Raw genomic sequence first — 21574 nt, 5'->3', positions numbered from 1 at the left:
AGAAAAAAATGACGACACCCGCCACACATGTGCTTTCGTCGCTATCTCGTTGACGACTAAATAAAATGAATAGAAAAATCTTTTCTTCCAGTGTTATTTCGTCGCTCTCACCAATACTATTACATTGGGCATCTATCCCAGCAAGCATTTTTTGTCGCTGACATAACTAAAAAGTCACCAACAGACGATGAAAACCCTCGCCGGCGATCTCGAATCTTTAACAAAAAAGGCATACCGTTCGGGAAGAAATGAACCACGCACTCGTTACTTCCTATCATTGACTTGTTAGTGACTTTAAGATGTAACGAGTGCGTGGTTCATTTCTTCCCGAACGGTTTATCTTTTTGGTGAAAGAGTCGAGATCGATGGCGAGAGTTTTCATCGCCTGTTGGTGACTTTATTGATTTCTATGCGATATGCAATGCCTTCAGAAAGTAAAAAAGAGTTGAAAGTCTTTAAAATTAAATTATTATTTGAATAAAATTGATTAATATTATTTCAAATAAATAATCGTAATTAAACAATTGGTAAAATGTACACAAAAAACATAAGTAAAACTTAGTTATTAACAAAAAATTTAATTTTATTTTTTCACCAAATAAAAACATGCTATTACTCTAAACAAAAATGTTATTTTTTATTTTTGTGTTTTACTTTTTTAATTTATTAAAAACTAGCTGGCCCGGTCCGCGTTGCCGGCCCCTACTTTTAGTTTTTAATGCATATTTTTTAAGGCATTATTGAACACTGATCTGAATGATTTCAAAATAGTCAAAGATAATTGGTCTTTTACACCCATTACCTTAAGATAGAAATTAATTTATTTTTGTCATTTAAATTGTGTGTTGGAAAACCCATAAAGTCCATATTTTTCTTCATAGTATAATTCAATAACGATCCAAAAAATAATATTCGTGATTTTTTCATGTTTTTGCCACAATTTGATATTTCGGAGTTCAAAGCATGTAGACGTACATCCCACTTCTACGTTCCCAGCCAATATTCTCTTGAGAGTTATAAATTCAATAGTATACCAATTTTTTTTTTCTGACCAAACATTGGTTAGGAATGTGGATTTGCGGGTACACTAATGTGGGAACTATACTTAATAAAATGCCTATGTGGACAATTATCTGTAAGACGATTCTCTATCCCAGAGTAGCCTAAATACAAATTTTTAGCCAAATCATTTTTTGCGAGGATGGTTTCTTCTCGAATTACCAACTTTTGCTAAAATGCGTATGAGTAAAATATGGTTAAAATGTAAACTATACTTGAAAAAGGAGTGTACCCTTATCCGGGGGTCATATATCGTGACCTGCAAAAGCTATTTAAGATATCTTGAAAGTTTTTTTTTTCCTAAATGTCCAATTCGCTCTACCATTTTGCACCATTTTGCTCCAATGAATTGCATTTTGAGTTCTCATTGGGCGGATTATTGTAATATGAAAGAAATAGGTTCACATATAAGGGTTATACCAAAGCATGGTCCTATTCTTATAATTATTTGAAAAAATGTGTTGTTCTTCTTCAAATCTCAAATTACCAACATTTGATATACATCTGATATATATTTTGAACAACTGATTATTCATGAAACCCCTAGGAAAAATTTAAAACTCTATGGTAACTTTTGCGAAGTATAGAGCAAAATATTTGAGGCCCTTTGTGTTTGGTTAAACTATATAAAATGGACCCTAAAAACGTTTGATCCCCCCTTTTTGGGATTGTTATGTACCAACCAAACTGACTACTGATGATAGCGCATAGTCACCGTATAACGTTTCATGGGAGTTAAGGTTACTTTTAAGGTTTCGGAAGAATTTTCCGAGGAAATGTATCCTTTTCTTTCCAAATTTTCAATTTGCTCCACTATTATATTATATTATTTTATATAGTTCGCATATAACAGTGCTCTTCATATTCGGTATTTCACTGGTTGCAGTCCCAATGAATTTTGCATTTTAAGTTCTCATTGGATGGATTATTTCCATATCTAGTCAATTTCCATTGAATTTTTTTTTCGATTTTTCCCGATTTGAGAATTTTTGCCATGAGATCTCTTTTATCGTGTTTTTTAGCGATTTTGAAAAAGTAATTATCTTTTAACATTGGTCTAACCGCGATAAGTTATTTCGATATCATTTGACTGACTTCCATACAACCCGCCATCAATTTCAGTTCTCAAGAAATCAAGTCAATTAAATAAATTGGTATTAATATTCGAATTAAAAAAAAAATATATATAAAAAAAACACTACAAATGTACATTAGAAAAAAGTAAGTCAAAATGGAAAAAAAAATCATGCAAAATAAAACATTACTATTGTACATTTCAAAAGTCAAAATGAAAATTTTAATATATCACATTTTTACGCGATTTTTTTTGAATATTATCCTTTTCGGAAAAGAGACAATTCCGAATTTGTATGAATCGTTAAAATCGGATCAGCGGATCTTGAGTTATAAGCGTAGTAACTAACACAACTTACATTTATATATATAGATTATTTGAATACATACCACAAAAAAAAATACTGATAAAAAGACACAGTTATTTTTCACTAAATAAATGTAATATATTTTTTTCATTTAATATAATTTTCACTTGTGTACCCGTGCTCAATGCCGATCTCCGATAAACTGAACTCGTTTAATTTTGTTCTCCTTTTTGGGAGAAAAACAAAACAATCGTATTTTAATCTACTTGAAGTGCCAAAAAAGTTACTATTGGAGATGAAAATTGGTTGACTGTGGTGGGGCAATAGAATTGTTATTGCAAATCGACCAACTATCGACGTTTCACAAGCAGGAAGCGACAAATTAGTGTAATATTAGACGATGGAGTTAGAAACTCACATCCAAATGCTTGCAGGGTATGCTCTAGAGCAAGGCTAGGCAAAGAGTATCCCTTGGGATATCTGTGTATTCACCAACACAATTGTAAAAAATAAATTGTTTTGAATTTTCTGTCAAAATGGTTTTGGGAGAATATTTAGTTTTGTTCGAGCAGTCGATGAGGAAGGTGCTGTCAGATATTTTTATGAATACACCGTAAGAAATATTGAGCACGTAAATATATCTTATTTGAAACAAATATTTCCGAAATTGTAAAAATTACAACTGATAAGATTTATTTTTGATTGATTTCTGTTTGACAGAATTTGTATACGGATTCACATGTTAGGAGTAGGAATTCATTTCATATTGACCGACAAATTAATTGTCCTTCTAAATTACTAGACATTTTCATATCCCCCGATTTCTATGGAATGACATGAACATTTTAGGAAAAATAGCAAGATGTGATGTTTATTATTCTGTTTGTAATTGATAGAAATAATTTTGTAGGACCCAATACCGGATATGAGTTTTTGATCAGAGTAAAATTCTACAACTATTTGCGTATGCCTGTATTTCAGCCTGTAGTAATCGTTATTATTTTAAAAGGGACAACTTGGATGTTGCCATGTTATTTTATTTTAAATTTCTTAAAATATCAACTTATTTTGAAGGACATTTATATCACCTTTTTTTCAATGAATCATAATTGAAGTAATTGTGTAAATATAGCTCCGAATTTCTACCAACGAATACCGATTACAAATTGACAATAAAAACAAAGCAAACTTAAAGAATGAATTGTAAAAGTTGGAGTTGTTTTGAAAAGAGAAAAGTTTTCAGATATAAAAACTTACAGATAAGAAATTATTTCTCACTGTGTAAGGAGAGGCAAAGAAACACTTGCAATATTTTGTTATTTCAAGACACATACAATCACAAAAAAATTTTAAGGCTCTCTGCCTAGCCCTGCTCTAGAGGAATGCAGTAACATTTGTGTTTGTATTTGTGTGGTTTTTCTCTATTCCACCAATACATTAACAAATCGACGTTGCGAGAGACTTTTCTCTCCACGGCAGTGCAGAAAGATTCAACTAAGAATGAGTAATTTTTAAATTTTGTCATCGGCATTTCTTTGTAATGACAGTGACATTGCAAACATTTACATGAAAAATTAAGGAAATTTCTGAAATATGATCTAAAATATAATCTGATTTCATGAAATATGATCTAAAATATAATCTAAATGCATATATTTATATGAAATTAAATGCACATCTAAATTGTAGCACTTGTCCATTTTTTACTTAAAATTGAAGTACGGATTTCCAAAAATCTCCTTTTTTCAAAGTGCACCACTCACAATCAAACTTGCTAATTTTTAATATTTCCAATATAATGTGAATTTTCTAATTTGAATATTTCATTTTAAATAAAATATTATACGCAAGCATTATGTAAGCAGAAATCAGCAAAAGTAAGCAAATCAAAGCAATTAGAATATAAAATATTTTTAAAAACTCCTAAAATTTGGTAAAGTACTGTTTGTTAAAAAATTTTAGTTTCCAAATTTTATGAATCCAGCTCTATCCGTTTACCCAATAACAAATTTAGTACCATTTCGAACTATTTGCACAATTTTAGTACATATTCCGAAAACCACCTCCTTTTTTAATTCCGGATACCATTAGAGACATCAATATCAAGCATGACGATTTTCGCTCTAATCCTTCACCAAATATCAAATGTAGTACGATTTAGAACTTTATATAAAACGTCTTTCCAAACTGCATCCAAATCTCAAAAACAGGTACCATTAATAACACAAATTTCCAATCTCATCGGAGGAAATTTCTTCCATTAGGTAATTTTCGTAGAAATATAGAGCACATTTCCAAACCCACCTCCACATACCAACAGAGATATCAATATTAAATTTCAGTATTCCAGCTTTATTGCCTCACTCAATGTCAAATTTATTACTATTATTAAGTGCTTTTCATACAAATGTAAGACTCATTTCCGAACCACCTCCACATACCAAGAGAGACATCAATATTAAATTTCAGGATTCCAACTTTATTCCTTCACTCAATGTCTAATTTAGTACCATTTAGTAATTTTCGTACAAATATAGAACACATTTCCGAAACAACCTCCACATACCAACAGAGATATCAAATTTCCGAATTCCAGCTCTATCCGTTCACCCAATACAAAATTTAGTTCTATTCTGAACTTTTCTAACAATTGTAGTACACATTTCCAAAACCACCCTAATTTTTCAATTCCAGATAACAACAGAGACATCAATATTAAATTTCAGGATTCCAGCTTTATTCCTTCACTCAATGTCAAATTTTCTTACAAGTAAAAAACACATTTCCAGCACTACATCCACATTCCTACAGAGGCATCAATGTTACATTTTAGGATTCCAGCTCTATCTCTTTACCTAATCCAAATCTAAAACACAGATGCAATTAGTAATCTAAATATCAAATAATAATAATATCATAATTTTTTCCCTTACTTACCTTCAACCATGTTTCCATGTTTTGCCCCGGTCTGTGTAGACTACATTCTCTGACATTTGACAACAAACTCACTATTGTGATTTTGTTTGTAGGGAAAAAATTGCGCGAGTTACAGAAACAACATCAACAACAACAACATTAACACAAGCACCTACAAAGCCACCAAGGTTAAATCAAGCAAATAAATAATAAAAATTATTAAGAATTGCTAATAAGTCAATAACCGTATGAATTGCTACATATAAAATTAGTAAGAATTTTAAATAGTTCAACAGACCGAAAAAGAACTGTAAAATAAAGAATTGTTCAATAAAAGAATTGTTAAATAAGCATATATTTAAATTTCAAAGAATTGTAAACAGGCCACCAGCTATAGAATTACTAATAATTTTATAAATTGTCAAAATGCAGTTATTGCAATTTTCACTTTAAATAAGTTTATAATCGTAACCTTCATTTTAATTATTGTTTTCAATAAAGGAGAGTAATTTTTGAGCAACCAACGAATAAACTTGTGTTTTTTTTAATACTCGGATTACTACAAGAATTAACTGGCGCAGTCGGGTAGTTCTGGTTCCTGCGCTACAAAAAAAAAAAAAAAAAAATTAAATAAGTGTTGTGACGGTTTATCGCAAACGAAAAAAAAAAAGCGCATGGAATTACATAGAAGACGAAGGATAATCGTCTGAAAAGAACAGAACAGAACCAGCATCCGTGACGGATCATCACGAGGAAAAGCAGAACCAACAAGAGAGGACATCTGTACGGACATCTGCCAAGGAAAACTACTTTAAGGACAACCGATTCCAGTCAACGTTACCAACAATAATGTCAATAAGAACTATAATTTTAATATTGTAAGTGAAAATTTCTATTATTACCAAATTTATTGTGGAAAAGTGCTAGAAACAAGCAATACTATTAAATATTTTACTAAAAGATAAAATAGAAACATATTTTAAAGATTCAAGATTCAGTTTAAAGACTAATAAAAGTAAAAGTGAAAACTTATATTGTGAACAAATATAAAACAATTTAACCGTGTTTTTCAAAGAAAAGAAAAAATAGATAATATTTTAAATAATTTACCTATTAAATATTATTTAAGTGAATATATTTAAATATAAACATATATATTTCGATATTATAAAATAATTTTGCTTTCTAAAGAAAATAATTGATTGAATTAAAGAGAAAAAATAAGCATATGCGTAAATTTCGTCCTTATACTATCCCAAGAACCCTTATTCCTATCCCAGAATCTGAAACCGATATGAGTATCAGTCAAAATAATCAAAGTGGTGTAATGAATTCTACGAACAGTTCACCCTCGACAGAAAGAAATATACTGGATTCCTTAAGAATCCCAGATGCTGTCAAGGATCTTCCAAAATTTGATGGAAATCCGAGATTGCTATACGATTTCATAAGCAATGTGGAGGAAATACTTACAGTATTAACACCCATTGATGGCACCCCTCTTGGCAAGATGATTTTAAGGTCTATACGTAACAAAATTGAAGGAGAAGCAAATGAGATTTTGAATATGTATAGCACAGACTTGAGCTGGCAGAGCATTAAAAATAATCTCATATTACATTACTCTGATAAACGAAATGAAACTTCATTGATTCGAGACTTACACCTACTAAAACAAAATAATAAGACACTTGAGGAATTTTATAGTTCAGTTGTAGAGATCCAAGCTTCAATTAACAATAATCTGATGATACACGAGGTAGATGCCAACATAATAAAAGCTAAACGAGATTTATTTGATAAAATGTGCCTTAACACATTTTTATCTGGACTTAGAGAACCATTAGGCTCTTCCATTAGGGCTATGAAGCCAGATACTTTACCGATAGCTTTTTCATACTGTATTACCGAACAAAACATGTTTTATATAAGACAAGAAAACAGGAACATTTTGAAAAGGCAAGAAACTCATAGACAGTACAATTCACAACATTCTTACCCTAACATTAAAAAACCATTCACTCCAAATCATTATAGACAACAAAACGCGATTTATAGTCCACCTATGCATTTCAATAGACCACAATTACCAATGAATCAACCATTTAATAGACCCCAATTAAATTTACCAACACCAATTAATAGACCTCAGTTAGCACAGAGTTTTTTACCAACACCTATGCAAACACAATACCCTACAGCCACAAACAATCAAAACCAATTTAGCAATTTTAGACAACAACGTTTAGACAGTAACACAAATCTTCCACCACCAGAACCCATGGACACTAGTTCAGGCTATACTCATCTAAGGAATAATAGTGGACAAACACGTAGATTTCCAAGAGAAGTACATCATATTGACCATAACTATAGGAACTTTAATACCTATTCAGATCCTGTAAACTATAACATTCCTAATTATTTACCTGAGTTGGACAATTACAACGAGATAGAGGATGTACAAAATTTTCAATTAGATGCCTCCAAAACCCAACAGGATACCTAGACATAAACAAACATGGCACTAACCTGCCTTACATAAACATTTCATCTCCATTTGGGCGTCCACTCCGTTTTCTTATAGACACAGGCGCATCAGCATCCTTTATAAACCCAGAATATACAGGAAAATTAAACATAGAAAACTGTGCACCAATAATCATAACCACTGTGTTAAACAAACACCAATTGAATACAAAAGTTAACATCCCTATGTTCATAGAATTCCGAGAATGTGGAATCCTGGAATTCTTTGTCTTTAAATTTCATAACTATTTCGATGGTCTCATTGGACTCGATATACTTACTAATTTAGGTGCAAAAATAGACCTCGAGAAAAAGCAATTAATTACAAACAATTGCTGCATCCCTTTGTCTTTTAAACCAAACTTAACTTCCGGTAAATTTCTTATATCACCAAAAACTAAAGCAATTATGAAAATTCCTGTAGATTTAGAAAGTGGCGATTTCCTAATCCCCGCAATATCAATTAACCCAGAAGTAACCATTTCACCTGGTATGTACAAGGCTGAAAACTGGTACAGCTTCGTTGAAATAAATAATAAGTCAAACTCGGACAAAATAATTTTAATCGAAAACCCAATTAAAGTAGATCCAATAAAAAATTCATATTATAGGGAAATTAATAATATAAGCTTCGAACATATTCCTGAATTTCAAAGCCCTCAGTTACTGGACAATCTTAGAATTGATCATTTGAATATGGAAGAACAAAAGGTTATCACAAAACTATGTAAAGAATTTGAAGATATTTTTCTTCAAGATAATCAGTCCCTTACCTTCACCAATAAAATCAAACACAACATTGTCACAAGAGACGACATTCCTATTTACACAAAATCATATAGATACCCCCATATCCACAAAGAAGAAGTAAAAAAACAAATTTCAGACATGTTAAATCAGGGTATCATACGGGAAAGCTACTCACCATGGAGTGCACCTGTTTGGATAGTCCCAAAAAAAGCAGATGCTAGTGGGAAAAAAAAGTGGCGTTTAGTTATTGATTACAGGAAACTAAACGATAAAACAATATCAGATAGATACCCAATACCAAACATAAATGAAATACTGGACAAACTTGGCAAGTGCATGTATTTTACCACATTGGACTTGGCTAGCGGATTCCATCAAATAGAAATGAATCCAAAAGATATTCCCAAGACAGCATTTACAGTAGAAAATGGGCACTACGAATTTGTGAGAATGCCCTTCGGCTTAAAAAATGCACCATCAACATTTCAACGGGTGATGGATTGCGTTCTTAAAGATTTGATAGGAACAGTGTGTCTTGTCTATTTAGACGACATCATTGTCTATTCAACCTCACTCCAAGAACATTCGGAAAATTTAAGAAAAGTTTTTGAAGCCCTTAGAGAAGCTAATCTTAAGATTCAATTAGATAAGTCTGAATTCTTACATAAGGAATGCGCATTTTTGGGCCATTTAGTGACCACAGAAGGAGTAAAACCAAATCCTGACAAAATAAAGGCGATCCAAAACTTTCCTATACCCACAAATCAAAAAGAAATAAAATCGTTTTTAGGTCTACTAGGTTATTACCGTAAATTTATTAAAGACTTTGCCAAAATAACAAAGCCATTTACAGCTTGTCTGAAGAAAAATAAAACTGTTATAGTCGACGATAACTATAAAAAAACGTTTGAAATTTGTAAACAACTCTTGGTAAATGACCCTATCTTACAATATCCAGATTTTTCTAAGCCTTTCAATCTTACGACAGACGCAAGTAATTTTGCGCTAGGAGCCATTCTTTCGCAAGGACCTATAGGGAACGACAAACCGATTTGTTACGCAAGTCGCACACTCACGACATCGGAAATCAATTACTCAACAATAGAAAAAGAGCTCTTAGCCATAGTTTGGGCTACAAAATATTTTCGACCATACCTATTTGGTCACCAGTTCAGAATCATAACAGATCATAAACCACTCACATGGATTATGAGCCTGAAAGAGCCAAACTCTAAATTAATAAGATGGCGATTGAAATTAGAGGAATTCGATTATGAAATTATATACAAAAAAGGCAAACTAAACACAAACGCCGATGCCCTTAGTCGCATAAAGACTGACACATCAGTCAATCTAAACATAAATGCATTTGATACAACGTCAAATCAAGCCACTTCTGGTAGTACTATTCACTCTGCAGAGGAAAACTGCGATGATGGTATTCCGATTTCGGAAAAACCAATAAATGATTTTAATTTACAAACATTATTTAAGACAGGAAACTCTAATTCTCACATAAAACAAGAAGTAGTTTTTAAAAACAAATATAGAAAAACATTTACATACCCCAATTATACAGAGGAAATTATAACACAAATTTTTAAAAATCATCTAGCGCCCAATAAAACCACGGCAATTTTTACAGATAATGAAACTTTTCGCATTATTCAAAATGTATATTCCAAACATTTTGCACAAAGCAAAATTTTTCGTTTAGTTAGGTGTACTGAAATAGTAAAGGACATAAAAGAAAACGATAATCAGGATAAAATCATTCAAGACTATCACGAAAACAATAATCACAGAGGCATACAAGAAACCTATGACCACCTAAAACGCGAATATTACTTTCCATACATGAAATCAAAGATAGCTCAAACAATAAATAATTGTACTTCATGCCAAAGACTAAAATATGATAGACATCCTCCGAAGAATAAGTTTGAAAAACCTCCCACACCTGTAAAACCATTAGATATAATACATATAGACATTTACACGATTAACAGCAAAAATATTTTAACCATTATAGACAAATTTTCCAAATTCGCCGCAGCATATACTCTAACAGCGAGAAACAGCCTTTGCGTTATTAAATCTTTAAAACATTTTCTTAGCCTGCATGGCATACCTAACAAAATAGTTTGTGACCAAGGAACCGAATTCACATCAAACATATTTAAAGACTTTTGTCAGCAATACCAAATTGACCTACACTTTACATCTTTTCAACAATCTTCTAGCAATTCCCCCGTAGAAAGACTCCATTCAACATTAACTGAAACTTACAGATTAATAGTCGAGAAAATTAAAGAAAAAAAGTTAGAAATGGATCATGACGACATCCTAACAGAAGTTCTTATAACCTATAATAACGCAATACATTCTTCTACTAAAATTACACCTTTCGAACTTTTCTATGGAAGAACCTATAAAATTAACCGTCAAATTACATTTAACAATGAACACGAATATCTTTCTAAAATTAATCAATTTCGAACACAACTCTACGAATCTATTAAGGAAAAATTGGAAACCGACACGGACAAACGCATAGAAAAACTTAATGCAGACAGACAAGATCCACTAAATTATGATGTAGATAACTATATACAGGAAGGAATGTAGGAGAAACAAATTAACACCGAGATTTTCTAGGCACAAAGTGAAACAAAACAACAAAGCAACATTACTTACTACACAAAACACGAAACTTCACAAATCAAAAATAAGAAAAAAACAATTTTCATAATCTTTTATTTCAGATTAATACCCATGATACACACACAAACACTGGAGATACACAATTTAAAAGACACCCAGGGATTATTACAAATAAAACTGGGAACTGCTAAAACAATAATTGACTATATCAACCTTATACATATAATAAAATTAGATTCTTATAAGGATAATGTCATGAAAATTGAGGAATCTGTCAAACAATTTACTCCCACATATTACAACAGAGATTCCTTAAAGGTAACAAAATTTAAACTTAAAGACCTTAAGGATAAATTGAATTCAATAACTCCTAAATACCGCAGGAAAAGAGGATTATTTAATGGTATAGGTTCAGCAGTTAAATTTATCACAGGTAATATGGACGATAATGATGCTCTCCGTATTAACCAGGCTATATTTAATCTAACAAATAAATTACAAACTGAAACCAGTAAACAGAATATACTTAGTACTAGAATCATTGAAAGAATAGAAAATATCACAGACCACATAAATAAAGAACAAGATATAATAGTAGAGTCAATAAAGAATTCTCAAAATAGCATAAATTCCAACTCAAGACTTATAAATGATATGCAGTATTTAAATCAGATTAATTTCCACATTGATTTACTGACAAATCATATTAAAGATGTTTCTGAAGCGATGACATTGTCTAGCCTCGGAATTATACCCAAGATGATATTAAATACGCAAGAGTTAGAAGAAATAGGGAACAATTTAGAGAATCAGTCAATTAAAATTGATACAACAGAACATTTATATGAACTCTTACAATTACAGGCATTTTACAATGATACCAATATCGTTTTTAACATTCAAATTCCCCACATCCCATTAACCAATTACACAATTTCCCATACAATTCCTATACCAATTAATAAAACAAAAGAAATAGTTATAAAACCTTACACAATTTATAATAATAATAAAATTCAATATTTCGAAAATTTATGTAAGAAAATCGAAAACATATATTATTGTAAAGAAAGTTCACTACAAGAAACTATGGAAAATTCTTCATGCTTTGGAAAAATCATAAGTAATTTAGAAGCTAATTGTAATCTCAATAATATAGGCCAAATTACAGAAATATCACAACCTGAACAAGGACTCGTGTTAATAAAAAATTTACCGACCACAGAAATGAAAACATCATGTAACTCCGAAAAACATAATATTGAAGGCAACTTATTAATAAATTTTAAAAACTGTAATGTTATTATTAACGGAATTATCTACGAAGATAACCCAAACATATATTGGGACGATTTTATTGTAAAACTACCCACAGAAATAAACATAAAACCTTTGTCTACAATAGAAACTTTAAATATACCTAAACTCAAAGAGTACCATCTAGAAAATAAGTTAGCCATCGAAGAGTTATCAAACAATACAGAACTTCACAGACACATAAATTATGGAACTTTAATGTTAATAATTGGAATTGTAATTTTCACCTATATAATGAAACAGAAGACAAAATTAGTGGTAAATGAACTTCCCGCCAATACTGTTGTCGCTTCTGACCATCAATTCTTTTGGCCATCGCTCCATACTAAGGGGGGAGGAGTTACAGAAACAACATCAACAACAACAACATTAACACAAGCACCTACAAAGCCACCAAGGTTAAATCAAGCAAATAAATAATAAAAATTATTAAGAATTGCTAATAAGTCAATAACCGTATGAATTGCTACATATAAAATTAGTAAGAATTTTAAATAGTTCAACAGACCGAAAAAGAACTGTAAAATAAAGAATTGTTCAATAAAAGAATTGTTAAATAAGCATATATTTAAATTTCAAAGAATTGTAAACAGGCCACCAGCTATAGAATTACTAATAATTTTATAAATTGTCAAAATGCAGTTATTGCAATTTTCACTTTAAATAAGTTTATAATCGTAACCTTCATTTTAATTATTGTTTTCAATAAAGGAGAGTAATTTTTGAGCAACCAACGAATAAACTTGTGTTTTTTTTAATACTCGGATTACTACAAGAATTAACTCGCGCTCTTCCTTTGACAATTGTTTATTTGTTGTGTATTCACAATAGCTGAAGCAATGCGGTGAAAACTGATTGTAGAAGGGTTGCTAACAATTCCGTTTTGTAAATTCTATTGCGATGCACATAGAATTAATAACAGAAACCAGTAAAGAAAGTCTTAAAGTCGGGCGGGGCCGACTTTATGATACTCTACACCACTTTGCTAATTTAGTAGAGCTTCGCATAACAATAAAAAGTTTTTATAATATAATTTAAAGTTCAAAGGACTAAATATGCCGAAGCATTTGTATCTTTTAAATTCGGACTTGTATTGCCCATTTGGTGCACAATTTATTTGAAATCGGATAAAAATACATATGTGAGCTATATCCAAATCTGAACCAATCGCGATAAAATTTAGCAAAGGTATTTCTGAGCTGTATTTGATATATTTCCCTGAATATCGTTGTTACGGAGTGCATATTACGGCTGTGGGCAACAAATCGGATGGACAGTATATATGGGAGCTATAGCGATTTCGATCAAATTTGGCATACTTATTTTCAGGTCCAATCTGATCGTACGTGCAAAATTCCATAATATTCGGACTGATATTACACGTTTGGTGTACAATAAAAGGCAAATCGGACGAAGATATATATGGGAGCTATATTGGGAGCTAAATTTTGACCAATTTCAATAGGGTTCGTCCTTGGGCCAAACAAATGATTTGTGCAAAATTTCATCTGGATAGGGCAATAAATGCGAACTGTACTTTGTTTACAAAAATACATGGACAGACGGACATGCATAAATCGACTCAGAATGTGATTCTATGCAGATCATCAAAAGGAACTATGGGTCTATCTCGTTTCCTTTTGCATGTTACAAACAAATGCACAAAGACATAATACCCTGACCACCATGTGGTGTAGGGTATAATAAATTGGGAAAATTGGGTTTACATATAAAGATGTATGTACTTCTCCGACGTTTCTCAAACCACAGATTAATATGATGTATTTATATGAAAAACGTCGAGCATACGAAATTTCAAAAATCAACATTGTGAACTGAACAATTTTCTTTCTTGTGTGTTCAAAATAGAAATGTATAATGCAAAGAAAAAATGTTAATGTTTATAATAGTCAAATTTTACAATTGGATACATATCAACAAATATCAATGTTCGTTTTATTTCAGAACCTGCAAGAACCTAATATTCTTGCCTTTTTTCGATATCATAAAGGAAAATAAGTGTGTCGAGGTAAAAATTTGACTCTTGCAGAACTGGAACAAAGGATGAACTAAGCATTTTTGTCATTGTTCATTTTTTCACAGATAACTTAAAATTATACCAAAATCTTGCAATTGGTTTCAATACAAACATTTTTTATCATACCATACCATTTTCCCCACAGTGGGTCAAAACCAAATTCTCCTAAGAGGACCATATGAAATATAAGTCTGGCCACTGTGGGATTTTCAGATGGGTTTGGATTGTGAGAATAAGTGGTCTAGGAGCATTTTCGATGCTTTTTCCGAAACACCATAAAGGTGCATCCCTAACCATTTTCCCAGAGTGGGTTCAAACCAATTTCTCCTAAGAGGACCACAGGAAATATATGTCTGGCCATTGTGGGATTTTCAGATGGGTTGAGTTTATCAAAATAAGTGTTTTATGAGCATTTTCGACGCTTTTTCCAAATATGGACACCACAAAGGCGCATCCTTGATTACTTTCCATTAGTTTGTTTCAGTTTGTAGGTGTTTAAGTGCGCAGTGTTTTGAATGCCAAGTTTGATATTGGAACTATTATGCATTTTTTATAAAATTCATATAACATTTTTATTATTATATAGTTTTCATTATTGTAACTTTTATTTTGTTTTTATAACAAGCGATTTTGAGTTACATTTATCTCTGAGAGGGCCAGTGTTGAGTAAACGAAAAATCAAAGCAGTGCTCTTTAAATTTATTTTCACGCACATTTATTATACGCCATTTAGTGGCTGCGCCATCTTACATATTGAACATGTATAGTATAATGTATTCTTCTTGTCATGCCCTTTTAGTTGATACTCATATCGGTGGAATTGATAAAAAATTGGTATAAACCATTTGGTAGCGGCCGCCATCTTGGATTTCAGTTTTTATAGTATATTGTATTCTGCTTTTTGAGCCCTTACATTTGATATCCATATTGATGGGATTGACAAAACCTACGTTATCCGCCAATTTGGTAGCGGCCGCCATCTTGGATTTATAATGATAATGAATAAACATAATTGTATTGTCACCAAATTCCAAAGTGTATACAAAATTTCAGATTAATCGGTTGTCAGGAAGATGGTGAAATTTGAATTAATAAATTTGACCCATCTTCTTCTATATCTATAAAAGAGGGAAATGTTTGTATGTTTGGAATTTATGGACTCGGAAACCGCTGAAAAGATTTTCCTGAAAATTTGCATGTATACTGCAACATCGCCTGAAAGTAACATAGGCTATATACATTTTTGAAATTCCACTTGGAAGTGGAGATATAGCATCAGAATCGGCGGTACACTGAGGGAAAAATCCCGTTGCGAAATCAAGCACGTATGTTGTCATTTTCGCAACGACCCGTTGTTATATTTTTCAACAACGGCTGTTGGTGAATTGTGCACGAACGTGCTCAAATTGACACCGAGACGTGGTCAACTTTCGGTACCAACAACAGCCGTGCTTAATTTGTCCATTTGTAATATTGGTAATTGCAGCCGATTACACACGAGTAAAAAATGACAACGGTGGTGCATGATTCACACACGGTCGTTGTCAATATGACACCGGTCGTGTATGAATTATGCACCACCACCTGCATAATGATGCACCACCGTTGTTACTTTGTACACCGACGTGCATGAATCGTACACGATCGTTGCCATTTTAGCAACTACCGTGTATGAATCATGCACCACCGTTGTCATTTTTTTTACTCGTGTGCAATCGGCTGCATATTTACCATTTTTTCCGTGTTATTGAAAGAGAAAGGACGCATTGTGCAAAAAATTTATTGAAAATGAATAATAATTCGCAAGATCCTCAAAATATCATTGGTGAGTTGTTAGAAATCGATGGCAATATTGTTGTGGTTCGCGATACAAACCATTGCAGCAGTCAAGATGCGGAAAACAATGAGGACGATTATATGTTAAGGGAGTTCTTAAAAGGAATAAATATGGAGTCGCTTTTTGAACAATTAAAAGGTAAGTAAATAAAAATGAATTTTTCAGTTAATCAGTGTAATTAACAAAGAATTTTCTTTTTTGTTCTTTTAGCATCACATGTAACATTTCGCAGCTTGCAGTACTTGAAAAAAGAAGATTTAAAGGAAGCAGTGCCACCATTGGGACTGCGTGTTGAATTCAGAGAAAAGCTCTTTGCTTGGAAAAAACGAAAGGTACGTATTATTTGTTTTACAGAGTTGAACTCAGTATTAATATTGTCATAACAATAGCTCGGGATTGATGACGAAACTATGTCAGTTCCATCTAAAATAGGTGAATGGTGGAAACGCAACGAGACACCTGCAAGTACTCCTGGTACTCCCGACACTACAGGTTCGAACTGCTCAAAAGCCAAAGGAATTTTGTCAGAGGTAAGGTAAGAGTAATATTTGTGTAAGCATAGTTAATGTAGTTTTTTTATTTAATATAGGATCTAACGGAATTGTTAACACATACCTCGAAGGGGAAACTAGCGCTTGAATGTAGTAGCGTTAATAAGAAATTAAGTGACGAGCAAAGAGATGATATAATTAATATAATTATTGAAGATATTTTAACCAACAATGTTACTCTTTACACTCAAGACTATATGCGCATATTGGATGAAATTTGTTCCGTTTTTCCTCTTGAAAACGAAATGAGGGTAAGATTAACAATATAAACAACGTATCTGATTATGTAGTTTCTTAACTTATAATATGTCTTTATTTTTAGGATTATTATTACATTTCAAGAAAAGGAAAGAACAACGCAAGCGGAAAACTTTATGCCAAGTATAGAAACAAGAAGTCCAAAAGAATAAAGCTTTTGATTTCCGAGCCTAGCACAAGCAAAGCAGCAACTCACACATCTCCTAATTTTTGTAACAAAGATGTTCCCGAAATTGATGAATCAGTTGAAAATTCATTGAAAGCTTCCTTACTAAGAGAATGTAATGATTGGGGATCGATCTGCGAAAAATGGAAAAGATCTTTTAACATACGGCAAAGAGATATAAAAAATTTAAGTAGCCATACATTTCTCCTTGAATGGACGAAGTTGTCCGATGCAAGAGCTTCAGAATTGGTAAGTAGCCATGAGCTATTTATTTGTATATGGATACTAATGTTTCGTTTTAGGTCAACATTGATTTCGATATTATGTATCCACAGAAAGGCAATCTTCTACTTTCTAAATGGGACCAATTTAAGAAAAAAATTTACAATTATTATGGGAAAAATATTCATAACGAACATTGCAAACAACTCTTCGCAAATGTTTTGACGGCAAGCAGCATAGGTAAATTTTAATTCCTGATTTATCATAAACATTAAAAGTAATATTTATTTTATATTTCGGTTGCAGATGCTCAAGATTATATATACGCAATACTGTTGAATTCAGTTTTACCATCACCTGCTAGGTTTAAATGTGGAAACGGTAAATTACGAAAAAAAGTAACAATAGCTGATTCGCAGGAAAGTTTCGTACTGCGACTACCGACAATTAACGATTATAAAAGGCAAATTGATACAGTCACTGAAAAGTATTACAATGCTGGATTAACTATACAGCCATTTATAATTGTGGAGGGTTTGTCCGATTTCAATATAAAAGGTTTTTATGTTTTTTTTAACCACAATTTGTTAAAATTTCAATCGTTCCTCGAATGTTTAGATACATGTTTTAAAATTTTTCATGCACTTTCTTTAAAATATCCAAATGCCTGCCAAATTCCATGGATTTTTATCCAAAAATATTTTTATGAAATTAATACTGTATATGATATAAAATCAGTTAATTTGACTTCACTTATTAATTTCTGCAACAATAATTAAAGTACAATTCAAAATGTATATTTGCTTTCGTTGCCGTAAGCATTTTGATAAGGCAAATCTTTTAATAGCTCATTTGAAAACAGACCATTTAATGTCCACTAAATTTTTAAAAGTACAATGCGTTCAGGACAACTGTAAGCAAACATTTACAAAATTTACGTCATTCAGAATTCATTTAGAAAAACTTCACAAGAATCACACAAAAGCTCCACCAATGGTTAAAGCCATTAATGTGCCAGTTGAAATGTCATCATCAAAAGAAAATGATTATACAAACAGTGAAACTGTTATTAACAACAATACAATAGAAAAGGATTTAAATGTTTTGAAAAAGAAAACCTTATATCTGTCTTTACAATTACATGGTCAAAGCTATATGCCTAGAAATCATGTTATAGAAATACAACATTCTGTTTCAATTCTGCTTTCATCCATTTCATGTACAATTGAAAAATATATAACTGATCATCCAAATTATGAAGACTTAAGGTACTTACTAAACTTTTGTAAAAATCCTTTCGAAGAAACTAGAACGGAATATAGACTTTTAAAAATTTTAAAAGAACTAAACTTTTATGATGATCCAAAGGTTTATGTAATTAGCAATCAAGTCTCGGAAATTGTTATCAGCGGAAATCCCAGTTTAGGTCCAAAGTTATCCAATATTTATATAATGCCACTGAAATTCATGATAAGTGCCCTTTTTAAAATTCCAAATCTCTTAGATTTGACATTAGAAAACTCCAAAAAATTCCTAAATTCACCTGTTTTACAAAATTTTACAAACGGTGAGTTATATAAAACTAAATTATTAAAATATCAGTACAATTTAGTTATTCCCTATGTCCTTTACATGGATGATTTTCAAATTAATAATCCTCTTGGAACCCATACATTTTCCATATGTGGTTGTTATATTAGCTTTCCTTCAATGCCACAGCACTTGTTGTCAAAACTTGATTATATATTAACTGCTGCGTTTATACCATCAAAGGATTTAAAAGAACGTGGAAATGAAGTTTCATTTCACAATCTTGTAGAAGAGTTAAAAATTCTAGAAGAAGGGGTTGAAATTTGTGTTCAACAAAGTGTTCAGAAGGTGCATTTTATTTTAGGTGTAATTATTGGAGATAATTTAGCAGTTAATAGTATTTTAGGCTACGTGCAATCATTTAACTCTAAAAGATTTTGCCGGGTATGTAGAAGAAAAAAGTCCCAAATGCAATTCGACGCAATTCAGCATTTAGATAGTTTAAGAAACCAAGAGAATTACAACTCAAATGTATTGGAAAATAATTTTCAAGAAACAGGTATTAAAAACAAGTGTATCTTCGAATCTTTACCAAATTTTAACGTCACTGAAAATTTTTGTTTTGATATTATGCATGACATTTTCGAGGGCATATGTGTCTACGATATGTCTAATGTAATTCTCGGGCTGATTCAAGAAAATATTGTTACGTTAGATTGTATTAACAGCAGAAAATCTTTATTCCAATTTGGAGAAATTGAAGTGGGAAATAAATCTGGACCACTAGATTTATGTAGATTGAAAAACTATAACTTAAAAATGACAGCTAGTGAAACTATGTGTTTTACTAATTTTTTACCTTTAATGGTAGGCGATTTAATTCCTTTCTCCAACGATCACTGGAAAGTTTTTATAATATTATTACAAATAATCGATTTACTTTTAAGACCAAGTTATATAGAAGACGATTTAATAAAATTGGAAGAATTAATTAGAGATCACCATTCACTTTATATAACATTATACGGTTCGTTAAAACCGAAACACCACTTTCTTGTCCACTATCCCACAGCTATCCGAAAATGTGGTCCCCTTAAATATCTCTGGAGCATGAGATTCGAAGCTAAACACAAGGAAGCAAAAGCCTATTTAGGAAATACTACATCAAGAGTAAATCCCTGTCGTTCATTATCTATTAAGTCTGGATTGAAATTTTCCAATTTTTTATTAAAACACGAAGATAACTTAGAACCAAATGTTATCATTAATACGCATACCATCGAAGATTTGGCAAAAGAGGAATATTGTTACAAAAAAAGTAAGCCAGTTTTAAATTACCAAAATTGCAAAGTGTCTGATGACATTTTTTTTAAGGGAACTAGGTATAAAAAAAACTATTATTTAGCAACAAATAATGCCGCAATTGAACTTTTCAAAATTAAACATTTAATAATTGAAAATGAAAATGTTTACATTTTATGTAACCAAGTAAAAGTTAAAAACTTTGATTACCATTTACAATCGTATGAAGTTGGTTCTCTGAATGAGGATACAATTTTTTTAATACCAATTTTAGATTTTATTACTTACCCATTTCACTTATATCCTATGAATAATGGAAAAGTTTATTTCAGATTTAAGTTAATTTAATTTGTTTCTATACATTGAATATATGTAATTCGAATTGTTTTGTTAAATCAAATATGTATTTATATTGAATTTATGTAATTGGTTTCGTTCAATAAAATACTTTTCAAAAAATGTCGTTTCTTCTACTAAGGGTATAAAATGGAAAAGGAACGGATATCAAAAAATGACCACCATTGATTTCAATCTGACAACGGGCGTTGACAATCCGACAACGGAGCGTTGACAATCTGACAACGAAGCGTTGACGATCTGACAACGAAGCGTTGACAATCTGACAACGGGGCGTGCTCGAAATGACCACGTATGTGCTCATTTCATGCACATCTGTTGTTGAAATCGTTGCCAAAATCTCGGTGTCAAAATGACAACAGCGTGCTCATTTTGACACCAAACGTGGTTGATACACTATCATACACGGATGTGGTCATTTCATACACGGATGTTGTCATTTTTTCTCTGGGTGTACCTTCCAAAAATTTAGAATTTGTATACACACAACTATTGATCGATTACAGATACAGTCTCCAAATTTGGAATGCGAACGGAATTTGGAACAAAAATAAATTTGCCAAATTATATTGAAATCGGTTCAGATTTGGTTATAGCTTCCATATATATTTTCGACCGATTTCGTTCATTTGATGCCTCAAACACGATATGAATGTTCGATTCCAATGAAATTTGGAATGTTTGACGGAATTTGAT

At 31.6% G+C, this 21574-nt stretch overlaps 1 protein-coding gene and 1 long non-coding RNA gene across 3 annotated transcripts; one reads left to right on the top strand and one right to left on the bottom strand.

Annotated features, from left to right (window-relative positions):
- Window positions 1–5156: 5156 nt before the first annotated feature.
- LOC131803839 (uncharacterized) lies at window positions 5157–5661 on the bottom strand. Its single transcript, XR_009342795.1, has 2 exons — window positions 5379–5661; window positions 5157–5307 (listed from the first exon to the last, which is right to left on the bottom strand). It is a non-coding gene; the product is annotated as an uncharacterized LOC131803839 (long non-coding RNA).
- A 10422-nt stretch (window positions 5662–16083) lies between these two features.
- LOC131803449 (uncharacterized) lies at window positions 16084–19204 on the top strand. 2 transcript variants are annotated; one of them, XR_009342581.1, is made up of 5 exons: window positions 16084–16630; window positions 16703–16824; window positions 16882–17022; window positions 17082–17716; window positions 17770–19204. XR_009342581.1 is itself a non-coding variant. In XM_059124759.1 (4 exons), the coding sequence occupies exons 1-4, from the start codon at window positions 16327–16329 to the stop codon at window positions 17310–17312; spliced, it is 798 nt and encodes a 265-aa protein (XP_058980742.1). In that variant the 5' UTR covers window positions 16084–16326; the 3' UTR covers window positions 17313–17738. The 2 variants fall into 2 exon arrangements, 1 of the variants encoding a protein (XP_058980742.1); XM_059124759.1 differs by lacking the exon at window positions 17770–19204 and having other exon boundaries at window positions 17082–17738.
- Window positions 19205–21574: the final 2370 nt, after the last annotated feature.

The sequence above is a fragment of the Musca domestica genome, unplaced genomic scaffold, assembly GCF_030504385.1.
Source record: "Musca domestica strain aabys unplaced genomic scaffold, Musca_domestica.polishedcontigs.V.1.1 10, whole genome shotgun sequence".
In the NCBI taxonomy this organism is placed as follows: Eukaryota; Metazoa; Arthropoda; class Insecta; order Diptera; family Muscidae; genus Musca; species Musca domestica.
Note: the sequence above shows the minus strand (reverse complement) of the source record. Positions and strands in the feature narration are given on the sequence as shown.